We start from the raw sequence: 13,698 nt of genomic DNA on the forward strand, positions 1-13,698 counted from the left end.
CTGTGTCTACGTGTATATATTTAGTAGATACGAGCTCTAAATCATACATATAGAAGGTCCGTCAAATGAACTTGATCTCCTTGGTGAACAGAGGATCGTAAAAGAACCCAGTGGAGTGGGTCTGCTCAGACAGATCTAATCTAGCTAAAAAGATTAGAAAAGAGTCATCCATAGTTGCTATTTCGTAGTTGAGAAATGAGTGTGAACTTGTTGTATATTTAGAACAGCTTGAGATGAAATCCAAATTAACTAGTGGTCATCTTGTTGTTTGGATACTCAATTTGAATTACATATCACTCATTGTATCAGTCTACGAGTATCACATTGATACCCAAAATATTTTGAAATACAGTCTTTTTCATCCTACGAATCCTATCATTTAAAAAAGTAATTGCTTTTTTTTGACTAATTGTTGTGTTTTCATTTTCCTCTTCATATATTTCAGGGCCTAATATATTAATGTTACACTCAAATCCACCAACCACCTAAAACACCTTTTCACCTTTTTTGTGATGCATTTTTTTATGACTCTAACCAGTGGAATTGGTTTGTAACTTGAAACAGTTGCAGGAGATACTAGAGGCAAAACCACCAATATTTAGGCCAGGGTTGGAGATTAAGGTGAAAGAATTAAAGTTTCAAAAGAAAAAAAAATGGGCGAATTTGAAGAGTTCAATGCTTCATTTGTAAATATTACTAGTGGTGCAGCCAATATGGTTAAAGTTTTGAACCAAAAAACCAACCAGATTAGCTGGTATAGTTGATAACTTTTTAGAGGAATGCAGGGTCCTTAAATCTACTTCAGCTTTTTTTAGTCTTGACACTCGTGTACTGTCTGAGTAACTGAAAACAGCACTGCTGATGGAATTGCTAAGCTTGCCGGGATGTTTAAAATTAGTGAATCAGAATTTGATTATGATTCTGATTTTGGGGTTTGCCTTCTTCATTTAGCAACTAGTTTTCTTTGCATCTCCAGCACTTTTCTTCTCGCCCCTCATGTATCAGATTTGTTTGTTCCTTGCTTTTTACCTATTTATTTGTTCCTAGATTTCCTTCCACTTGTCTCAGTTTTCTTTCTTCTAGGCTTATTGCATTTCTTAGATGTTTTCCTAACCCGCTTAACTCGTGTTGGATCGGACCATAGCCCAATTTTAAAAGTGATTAAAGTCCAAAATCTCCCCGGGCTCTGTGAGCAGTCCAAAAGAAGAAGCTTACTTTTCGGAGGACATTGGGATTATGGATGGCTCTGAAAGGGAAATTTTTTTGAAGGGTTCTATTGCCTTCATGAGTCAAGGTTCATGTTTAGGGTATAGGAGTGGCATTAATTCCGAAAATGGTAGTCTCTGATACTGTATGATGAAACGATTTATCACAGTCACTCTGTATAAAATTTAATCGAGACAAGTTGCATTACAAGTATTTATATTTGTACAACTCTTGATCAAACTAACTGAAACTGCAGGAAACATGGAAAATCATTCCGGCTAAGAAAAACAAAAACTGCAATTTCACCGAGGATTGTTCATAGAGAGGTCAACATTTGTCTCTGAAGTGTACTGGTTGGAATAGTCAAACAAATTCGAAGGAATATTACTGTAAAGGTTCTGCGTCTCAGATGGTAAGCCTGCAGTTTTTTCTAAGTTCAAGGGCTGAGAATCCCATCCCGCTGAATTGAACTTTTCCAAGCCTTGTAAATCTGCGGCAATTTGCTTCATTGTTGGCCTTTCTTCGCCCTTCCACTTGAGGCATTTCTTTGCTATTTCTATGACTACAAGGACTTGTTGCAAGTGTTCTTCATCTGCTGGAGCATCGATGATCTGGAACTCTTCATTTTTTGCGGTCAAAGAAAGAAAATATTCTGCAAGGCTTCTCTGTCCTTCTGATCTTTCCGCGCAAACTGGTTTTTCTCCTGTTAGCAGTTCTACTAGTATTACGCCAAAACTAAATACATCACTTTTATCAGTTAGTTCGCTTGAACGGAAGTACTCTGGATCCAGATATCCAAAAGTGCCAAGAACAACAGTGTTTACACGAGTCTGATCCAAAGGAATTAATCTTGATGCTCCAAAGTCTGCAACTTTAGCAACATAATTATCATCCAGTAATATATTGGCAGACTTTATATCTCTATGAATGATTGGTGTAGATGCTGCAGAATGTAAATATGCTATTGCACTTGCAATTTCGGTAGCAATCCTTAAACGACTTCCCCAAGACATGGAAGAATTCTCAAAAGCGCCTTTTCGTTGGATATGTTGGGAAAGGGTACCATTGGATACAAACTCATAAACAAGCAAGGGAACTTCAGTTTCTAAACAGCAACCTAAAAGTCTCACTACGTTTCTATGGTTAATTTGAGTCAAAATAAGAACCTCATTTATGAATTGCTCAATTTGACTCTTGTCTATTTTGTTCGACTTCTTAATAGCGACAACACGATTATCAGATAACGTTCCCTTGTAAACTGTACCGTAGCCTCCTTCTCCTAGCACTTGACTCGAATGGTAATTGTTGGTTGCCACTTTTAATTCAGCTTCTGTAAAGATCTTTGTCGAGTCTACAGCACCATTGGGAGAAGGTAGTTGTTGTCTTAACAGTAATCCACCATTTTGTTGAAAGAATTTCTCTTTGAGTTTCAGTATCTTTCGCTTCTTTATGCATAAGTATAAGAATAATCCGCAAAAAATTACAGACAATAATCCTAAACTAAGACCTGCATCAACATCAATACTGTAAGTATACACTAGTTTTGATGTTGTAAATTAGTGTATGATAAATCATTGAAAATGAAGTACATATGATTCAGCGAAATTAGACAGTAAGTATACCAAGTGCAACCCTGATTACTGGAAATCCATCTTGTGTTGGTAAAGCTTTGTTGATGGTGGTGCAACTACTCCCATTTTTTCTGCCATCACCGGTACTCCCTTCTGGACAAGCAGAACAGTTGTAGCCTCCAAGTGTATTGGTACATGTTCCATAACAGGGGTTGTTGTCACATTCATTGATATCTATATCAGGATATGTTCTCGATCATCAGCACACAAAACATTACATTGTATTAACTTCAAATACAACCACTTAAAGAAATCTAGATTCCATACCTTTGCATCCAAGATAAGGATTCCCTTCGTAACCTTTAACACAAGCACAACGATATCCAGAAGTATCCGGAACATCAAGGCAGACAGTATTATTTTTGCATGCGTAATTATCTAATCTCCCTTGTGCATCATTACAAGTATGCTCTGCTATAGACCAATCAAGCAGCAGTGGTAAGACAGCGTCAGGTTTAGTAAGGCGTCCATCTAGTTGAAGATCCGATCCCTTGAATGTGTACTGTCCTTTTTCCACCAAGAACGCGAAGCTGCACTGACTGAAAGACTTAAATGGAGACCCTCCTGTATAATATTTTTTTACCTCTCCGTCAATTGTGTTCAAACCCTTTGGTAAGCTTTCCTGACAGCAACCACTGCCATAGCCCTCCTTGCAAGACCCTTCTATAATATCTGCTTTAGTATCGCATGTTGAGATACAATCTCTGGATTGGTTATTTGCAGACGCAATTAAGTCGCATCCAATTGCAACAAACATGTTTTTGGTGTAGGAAATTGTGAACGGAGTACTCTTGAAATCCAAATTGAAAAAAGGATTGTCTAACACTAACTTGCCTGTTTGATCATCGTAACATCTGGCAGCCATGGCAGTGTTTTTAATGCGAACTTCTGTATCTGATATACTTAGAATCTCAATTTTCTGGTCATCCATTCCAAAGAAGGCCTTAGGAGGATCAAAAGAAGTATTGCAGTGGACGTAAAAGGACTTTCCAGCATCATCGTTGAGATAGGAGCAATCGTTATTAGCACCAAATGGGAATGGAATGCTGATGTTTCCGCATTTAGATTCACATCCGGGATTACTCTGTTCGATAGTAGATGATTCAGCTAATGATGATAATAGGATTATTATGATCTGTAGGAGGAATAAGAAAAGAACTAATGGTATGAACATTTTGAATGAACTTGCTGAAATCGGTTTTTTCTTTGTAACAAAAGAAGAAATAATGTTAATGAGATTTAGATTAATCACAAGAAGAACTTATGTTAATAATCTAAAAGTTCTCTCAGTGTAGGACAGAGTGGAGCTAACTACTACCAGTAAATAAACTAAAATCTCTAAATCTAATAGAAGACAAAGGACAGAATAAAGTTTATCGATTAGGACCCATGTCCAGATCATTGAGGTGGGTGTGTCAGTATTATATTAGCATTTGGTAATGCTTAACTGACATGTTTTTTTTAAGTGTTTGTAGCTTTAGGACAAAAATGAATCATAAAATAAGAAAAGAACCAAGAACTCACACATGACTTTGGGGGATTGATTTTAAACGAGTTCAGATTTGTGTGTTCGTTTCCTTGCCTTTACCCTGTTGTTTCTTGATTAGTGAACATTTTGTTAAATATGGCTGAGTTTCTTTTTCCTTGGCTCATGCATTTCTTAGATGTTTTTCTAACACACTTAACTCGTGTGTTCAGACCATAACCCAATTTCTATTAAAACCAAAAAGAGATCATGTGTTGTCCTATCATGTTGATGCAGTGTGTGTGAGCAAGTTTGTTTTTGGAAAGGGAAAATGACGAGTTCCACTGAAAGTCCCTACTGTGATTCAGTCTTTCCATAAGTGTGATCTCAACCTTTTTTTAAATGTGAAACCCGATCGGGTGATTGTATTGATCAAAGGAAAATTAAAACAGAAATAAGGGGTGTGTAAGACCTAACCTCCAAGAAAAGAAGAGAAAAAGCATCAAAAATAAAATTTTCGTGATTGCAACATTGTATTTTCATAAAGAATATAATTCTTAAATATAGCAAACCTGTATATTAACATTGTAATCTCCACCGAGACCAGTTGCATATATGACATGTGCACAACTGTTAATTAAAATGAAACTTCACACACAATTATTAGCTAGAATGATAATAATGATGACCATCCCTACATAAAAATGATCATCCCCAGTTTCCAATTTCATCGAGGAATGTTCATAGAGAGGTCAGCATATATTAGTACTCTCTGAAGTGTGTACTGGCTGGTATGGTCATACAACCTCGACGAATCTGCTGTAGAGGTCTTTTAGCTGAGATGGTAAGTTTGCAGTTTCTTCGCAGTACATGGGTTGGCGATCCAATCCATTTGAATTGAACCTATCCAAACCTTGTAAATCTGCTGCAATTTGTTTCATGGTTGGCCTTTCTTGGCCCTTCCACTTGGGGCATTTCTTTGCTATTTCTATGACTGCAAGGCCTTGTTGTAAGTGTCCTATGTCCACTGGAGCATCAATGTCCGATGATCTGGAACTCTTCATTTTTTGCGGATAAAGAAAGAAAATATGCTGCGAGGCTTCTTTGTTTTTCTGATCTCTCAAAGTCAGAATTAACTGGTTTTTCTCCAGTTAAGAGTTCAACAAGCATTACGCCAAAACTATAAACATCGCTTTTATCTGTTAGTTGAATACATTATTGTAGGTGGCTTTGCTGAGTATTACTCACTTTAAAGGGAGAAATGCTAGGTTGACTGAAAATTTTGTTCCAAATAAATTACGGAGTAAAACACGCGTTAAACCTCACTGAAAACCTTTATCATCCAGAAGGTAGAACTATTACTTACCAACATTGGATCTCTTTTGGATTGTTTTTCGGGACAAATTGTGGTAAGTGTAACACCACTTCTTCAAAGGGAGTAAGAATATTGTTTTGGAACGTCGGATTTATTTTTTCTTTTGATCAGAGCCTCAGATTCTTAGTGTGTGTTATCAGTAGCAGCCGTCTGATGCGGGAGCCAGAGAGTAAAACTAATTAAAGTATTAAACTGTTGCTGGGTGCCTTAAGAATAAAATATTAGTTTTAAATTTGACACATTAAAACTACCCCTGAAATTTCACCAGTGGGCCAAGCGCGTTCATGCACGTTGTTTTATTTACTACAATAATTAAATACTATCTCCGTTTCTAAAAGATAGGTAGGTAAGTTTGTGTGTAAAAACCTGCCCATCATCTTTTAGAGACGGGGAGTATTTAAAACAGTCATTCTTAACAGACCGAGAAATTGGACGACGACAAAACTTTCGGACACAGTATTTTCTGGTGGATCCCGGTGGGCCCCGCGGAGGAAAGCAGAGGCCCGTTTTGGGTTTGTTACGTGTCTAGCAGTTTTTTCTCTCCGTTTTCTACGTGGTGTGTTAAGAATTTTTGTATCTAAAAATCATTTACTTAGACTACCTATATGACAAAATAAAAGTCATTGCTGACCGGGACCTTTTCCTTTTTGTATCTTAATTTTTCGTTTTGTTCTTGGGTTTCATTCTAAAATTTTCAGTTCAGAATCCTAACAATCCCAAATCACATCATAAAGTTTTCGTTCATAAAAGGAAGTCTGCGAATGAGAAGGTAGTAAGAAACACTATCTTTTTCTAATAACAATATTGTTGCCTCTGTTTCTTATCTAGATTGTAATTCGCAGGGTGATAAAGATCTTCATAGACCTCACAAGAAATCTCGCCACCTCAAGGCTGTTCCAACTACTGTTCCCTTCCATTTACTCATTTCTTCCAAATCTCCTGCGACATCTTCGCAAGATAAACCTTTATCTCCAATTCATGAAGACGTTTCCTCTGACTTCATATCTTCCAAATCTCCTGCAATATATTCGCAAGATAAACCTTTATCTCCAACTCGCGAGAATGTTTCCTCTGAGTTCATTTCTCCAGTTGATCTTACTATGACTGAAACTCCCCTTGTGGTTCCTTTTGCGAATGAAGCCTATTCTCTTCCCATTGAGAATGTTTCTCAGCCTTCTATCTCTACCAGTTCTCTTCCTAAGTCTCCTGCTTAGTCGAAAGAGACCGTGGAAGGGATAAACATTGCTTTCAAGGTTTTATCTGAGATTCTAGATGATGGTAAGAAGTCTTCCACTGATCCCATCAAGTCTAATGTTTGCGAAATTCTGAGCAAGCATTTGGGTTCTGATAAAGCTGCTTCGCAGACAACTTTAGAAAAAGAATGTAATGCTCTTCGTCTTGAAAATCAGAAACTTCAGAATGTTTTGCTGGATCGTGATAATCTTCGCAAGAAGAATGATGATTTAAGAGGTATGATTTCCTCATCTATGTCTTTAATTTTCCTTTTCGATGGTTTTATCCTTCCCCTGCTTAATTATCCTTTAAATCCCTCTTTCGCATGTTAACCATTAAATCAGAAACGAGTAATTGAGAGATATCAATTTGAATCTGCTGTTGATGAAGCCCCTATTGATAAAGAAGTATTAATGGATCAATATAACCAATTAGATAATCACTATTCATATTCTCTTGATCAAATAAATAACCTTACCAATGAAAATACCCAATTAGTTGAAAAACAAGATCTATTAAGTAATGAAGTATCTCGTCTTTCTTATTCTTTAACCAAAACTAATTTAGGGATGGAAACTTTATCAGATGAGAATAAAACCTTGTCTCAAGAGAATCGAGTTTATTTAAACAAGATGGCGATATCTTCGCAACAACTTAATATTCTCCAAAAAGTATGTGCTGACCAAGAAAAATCTCTTTGTTCTTTAAGAAATGAACTTAAAGAAGTAACAAAATCATCTATCACTGAAAGAGATTCACTCATTCAAGGTAGAATAACTTTAAGTGTGAAAGCAAATCAGCTTAAAGATCAATATTCCAAATTAGAAGAATGTTATTCTTCTCTTGCGAAGAAAAATGCCTTCCTTGTTTCTAAAGAGAAAAATCTTCAGTCTCGACTTAAAGGTCTAGTTGGAGATAAATTTGATAACGCAATGGATCATTGGTAGAATAGTTGTTTATCCTTGGTTCAACATCTTATTTCGCAAAAGGAAGGTAGTCATAATAGTTTGACTGCCTTAATTATCTTTCCTTTGTCATATCTCTCTGAATTCCTTATCTTAACAAAATTTCGTATTCTATTTTTCGCAGAATCTGAGAAGAATCTTCATTCTTCTATTTCTGATTTGGAGGATAAATATGCTAAAATTCGCAAAGAGAATGCATTACTTGTCTCTACTCTTACTGGTTCTCGCGACTGGGCAGAAAGAAGACTTGATTATCTTGCTTATTTTAAGGATATTCAAGATAGGAATCATCAAAGAGCACTTCTTCTCCAAGTTCATCTCCGGGCTGAAGTCCTTGTAAATGACATTTTATTGTCCAACTCTCTTCCTTCTACATCAATTGATCCTTTAGAAGTAGATGATGATGAAGTTCCTCGTCCTGCTGATAGTGATTACGATTATGAAAGCGGTGCAGAGAATAATTTCCTGGAAGATGAAGAAGAAGTTCCTTCTAAAGAAGTATCTGCTGGTGTTAATCAGAATGAGAAAGAAATTTCTCCCGAAGAAGTAATTGCTGGCAATATTCAAGATGCTAATCAAGTAATTGCTGGCGATAATCAAAATGCTAGTCATGACGAAGATCAAAGCCGAAATGAAGGAGAAGCTTGCGAGAATGTTGGCGAAGAACTTCTGTCATCTCCTGCTACTGATATTGATATTGAAGCTTGAGCTTCTTTTCTAGCTTTGTTTTCCTGAGCTGTCTTATTTTTATTACTTTTGAGAGCTACATTTTTCAATCGACTTTGGAGTCAACTATTTCTTTTAATATTTTGTTGATAAGAAAGATAATGCTTCTTGTATATCGATTCCCATACTTTCCTCTCATTATCTTTCTTGCGAAAAATAATCTGTTATAAATGCTTATAATTAGTTTTTTTTATTATATGGTCTTATTTTGCCTTCCTAATTAAAGGTCTTATTATGCCATATCTTGTCATTGCGACAAAATCGCAGGACGTCCTTGCACTTATATACAAAAACCCATTGATCTTGTCTTAACTTTTTCATTTGTATTATGGCCTCTTCAGGAAAGTTGCGACAATATGACAGGCCTAAATATTCTTGCGAAAATAAAGCCCCATGACATTGCCGTCTTGCGATGAAATCGCAGGACGTCTTCGAACTTTCATGTGAAAACCCATTGATCTCATCTTATCTTTTTCTTTTGTATTTTTGCCTCTTCAGGAATGTTGCACAAATATGACAAGCCTTAATTATCCTTGCGAATAATAAGCCTCATGACATTTGCGTCTTAAGACACTTATCAGCTCCCTAATGGAGGGTGCCGCCCTTATCTTCCCCCATGTTGCCCCTTCAAGGAGGCGTACTTCTACCATACAAGGTTATCTCCTCCCATCCAGTATTAACAGCAACCAGTTGTTTTCGCAGCCTCTTATCCCTTTTACCTATAGGTCTTATGGTTACGAGACTGCACCCTAAGTGGGGTTTTCTTCGGGCCGATGCATTATAAGCCAAGACTTGTCAAGAATGGCAAGGACGTTTCAAACGCCCTAGGCACTCTTGAATCAACCGTGTACCTCGGCGCCTTGATCAGATCTTCACTCCTTGGAAGAGTTCTTATTACCTTAGTCGCCCAACCTAAGTCATATGTTTAAGTTGAGAATCCAATGTACCTCTCCAGGATGGGTTTTATTGACCCCAAATCTCCATTTCTCAGGTTCCGGTGGCGGTATAGACTTTCCATGAGTCATGTAACAGGTACCCCCTAATATGACGTACTTTAGGTCTTACATTTGCCTCTTGCGAAATTTTATTTGCGAACTAGGGTGTACGCCATAAAGGTTCGCCCCTTTCTTTTATGTCATTGTTCTCTGGGAAAATTTCGCACATCATATATATTCAGAAATTAATCAATAAAATTAAGAGTGTAAACCTAAAAATGAGATGATCAATGATAAAATCATACGAGGGGTGTATTGTAGGATTTCCTGCAACTACAACCAAACTTCATGTGCAGTACATGAAGCTGCAGATATGTATTCTGCTTCTGTTGCTGATAGAGCAACTACTTGTTGTTTCTTGGATGACCATGAAAAATACCCAGACCATATATGAAAAGCATACCCTGAGGTGCTTTTTCTCTCTTCAACATCTCCAGCCAATTACTGTCAGTGTACCCAACTAAATTCATAGTTTCTTTAGAGTTGTATAAAATACCATAATCAATTGTTCCACATATATACCTTAAAATCCTTTTTGCATCTTGCAGATGGGATTGCTTTGGAGATTCCATAAACCGGCTGATCAACCCTACTCCAAAAACAATATCTGGTCTTGTGGAGGTTCAGTAACGTAAACTTCCCACCAAACACTTATAATCTGTTGGATTTACAAGTTCACTAGTTCCTTATTTTGTAAGTTTTAACCCACTTTCAACAAAAGTTAAAATAGGTTTGCAATCATTCATCTTGAAGCGCTTCAGAGTCTCCTTTGCATATCTTTGTTGTGACACAAATATTCCATTTTATGTCTGAAGAACTTCAAGTCCAAGAAAGTAAGACATGATCCCTAGATCAGTCATCTCAAATTCTCTTATCATGGACTCCCTAAATTCCTTGATCATATCCATATTGTTGCCCATGAAAATAATATCATCAACATATAGACACACAATAATCATATTACCTTGAGAATCAGTCTTCATATAAAGTGTATGTTCATATGGACACTTTCCAAAACCACTATTGATAAAGTATGTATCAATTCGTGCATACCAAGAACGTGGTTCTTTCTTTAATCCATACAATGCTTTGTATAGCTTGTAAACACAATTTTCTTCTCCTTCTTTTATATATCCATCACGTTGTTCAACATACACCTCTTCTTCAAGCACACCATTCAGAAATGCAGAGTTCACATCCATCTGATAAATTTTGAACCTGAGTTGCGCAGCAATTGTAATTAATAATCTCACAGTATCAAGTCTTGCAACAGGATCAAAGACTTTAAAATAATCAATTCCAGATTGTTGTTTGTACCCCTTAGCAACCAATCTAGCTTTAAGACGATTAATTTCACCATTAGGTCTGTACTTTGTCTTGTAAACCCATTTAACTCCAATAGATTTCTTATCATGCGGAAGTGTAGTGAGTTTCCATGTTTCATTCTTTTCAATTGCATGAATTTCATTATCCATTGCTTCTTTCCAACCTTTAGTTTGAGATGCTTCTTCAAAATTTATTGGATCACTATCTCCAAATAAAGCAAAGTTAATAAGATCTTCATCTTGATGTTCATCATCTCTTGTCACCACATAATCTTTAAGTCGTCCTGGTGCAACACGATTACGCACAGGTCGTGTTGTCACTTCTCCTTCTTGCTGTGTTGCAGTTTCCATAGTAGTAGGAGTAATATCTCTTGTAACAGTATCTTGCAAAGTTACAATTTCTCGTTCATCAGCAACAATATTTTCTTTTGTTGATTTCCAGTTCCACTGACTTGATTCATCAAAAATAACATCTCGACTAATGATCATCTTTCCTTTCTCAGGATTATATAGCTTATATCCCTTTGTAGCGACACTGATTCCAAGGAAAATACATTTTTCACTCTTGTTGTCTAGTTTCTTTCGAATTTCTGTTGGTATGTGTGCATATGCTATGCACCCAAACACCTTGAGATGTCTAACACTAGGTATCCTCCCTGTCAGTGCTTCTTCTGGAGTTTGTCTAGTAGACATCTTGTAGGACATCTATTCGACAAATAAACTGCACATTATACAGATTCTCCCCATAACTCCTTTGGCATATTTTTAGCTCTTCTCATTGTACGGATCATCTCTACTATAGTTCCATTATTTCTTTCTGCTACACCGTTTTGTTGTGGAGTGTATCTTGCTGTCATTTGATATTGAATACCACAGTCTAGAAACTTGTCATCACATTGTACTCAGTTCCTCTATCAGTACGTAAAATTTTGATTTTCTTCTCACTTTGTTTTTCAACAAATGCTTTAAAGTTCTTAAAAGCATTAGGAGCTTCACTTTTTTGTTTTCGTAGATAAACCCATGCTTTTCTACTAAAATCATCAATGAATGTGATGAATTATCTATTTCCTCCACGTGAAATTTATTCCATAGGACCACAGAGATCAGAATGAACTAACTCCAGAGGTTGTCTTGTTATTCTTGCTTTTGCCACATGAAAAGGTTCTCTGTGTTGTTTACCAAATATGCAACTTTCACACTTCTTCTCAGGATAGTTTATAGCTAGTAAACCTGAAGCCATCTCCTATTTTGATAATAATTGCAAACTGTTAAAATTGACATGTCCTAACCTCATATGCCATAGCCAGGTATCATCCTGTGTTGATGAACTTCCTTGTACTGCTGCCGAATTTTCTGGTACTGCTTCTTAATTCTCATGTACTTCTGAATTATAGCATATTTCCTTTTGATATTGTATATTCAAAAGAAATGACCTATTCTTGTTCATATTCACCTTTGCAATCAGTTTCCTATTTTTATCACGTATTGAGCAAAATCCATCTGAGAGATTCATACTATAACCTCTTTCTAATAATTGCCCAGCACTAAGTAGATTTTGATGTAGACCGGGAACATAATAAACATCTAAGATATATGAATAAGCTCCATTCGTGAGAATAATACCAATCTTCCCTTTTCCCATTACAGGAACTGTCTCATTCTTCCCAAATTTAACATTTGTGGATACTGATTCATCTAAATCCACAAATAGCTCTTTTACTCCATACATGTGATTACTACACCCAGTATCAAGATACCACTTATTTTTATTATGTTCTTGAGTTGTAAAACATGCTAGTAAAAGATCTTCAGAATCCTCTTGTTCTTTCTCAACAAAGTTTGCATTGTTCCGTTTTTCAACTTTCTTTTCAGGACACTCTCTTCTAAAGTGACCTAAATTATTGCAATTAAAACAACGTACCTTGCTTCTGTCAAAGTTGTTATTTGGTTTTCTATATGAGTTTGATGATTGACCATTACTCCAGTTAATCTGACTTTGAAGTGCTTCCTCAGCTGGTTTCTTAAGTAAATTCTCTGTCTTCCTCTGTTCATAGGCTTGCAATGAACCTAATATTTCATCTAAACTCATGGTTGTTACTGAATTGCATTCTCAATTCTATTTTTGTTACTTTTGCTTCAAATGTCTCTGGCTAACTCCATAGAATTTTCTCCACAATTGCAGCATCTTGTATAGTATCTCCATTAGATTTCATCTCATTAACTACACTTAATGTTCTTGAGAAGAAATATGATATTTTATCTGATGATTCCATATGTAATAACTCATATTTTCTTCTTAGGGTTTATAGTCGTACCTTATTTACTTTATCATACCCCTTGCGATATGTTTTCAGAGCATCCCAAGCCTTCTTTGCTTCACTGATGTACACAATTCTATGAGAGATTCATGTACTCCTTGATGATGAATATAGGTAGCTTTTGCATTCTTTTTCCTATTTTCTTGTAAATCTGATGTTTCCTCAGGAGTTGAAGTTGCATTAGCTTCAGGTTCAACGTAACCGGTGTCAACAATATCCTATACCTCGTGGTATTTGAATATGTTCTCCATCTGTATTCTCCTATGCTCAAAATTCTTCCCTTCAAATACTGGAACCTTTATTGAGCTTGAACTGGATGCCATCTTCCCTGCAATTTCTTTCTCACAGTCCTAGGATCTTGTAGCTCTGATGCCGGATGTAGGATCTGACAAGAAGATAAAACTAAAACAAAGAATAACACACAAAGAACTTTTGCTAAACAAGAGTTTATTAAAACCA

At 36.3% G+C, this 13,698-nt stretch overlaps 1 protein-coding gene across 1 annotated transcript; it reads right to left on the reverse strand.

Moving 5' to 3' along the window:
* Positions 1-1,508: 1,508 nt before the first annotated feature.
* On the reverse strand, positions 1,509-2,904 carry LOC113271827 (wall-associated receptor kinase 5-like; the record flags this gene model as incomplete). The annotated part of the gene is made up of 2 exons (XM_026521754.1): positions 1,509-2,713; positions 2,829-2,904. Coding segments are annotated over 2 exons (1,281 nt in total), but the record flags the coding sequence as incomplete, so codon positions are not given.
* Between the last annotated feature and the right edge of the window lie 10,794 nt (positions 2,905-13,698).

This window comes from Papaver somniferum, chromosome 1 (genome assembly GCF_003573695.1).
Source record: "Papaver somniferum cultivar HN1 chromosome 1, ASM357369v1, whole genome shotgun sequence".
Taxonomy (NCBI): Eukaryota; Viridiplantae; Streptophyta; class Magnoliopsida; order Ranunculales; family Papaveraceae; genus Papaver; species Papaver somniferum.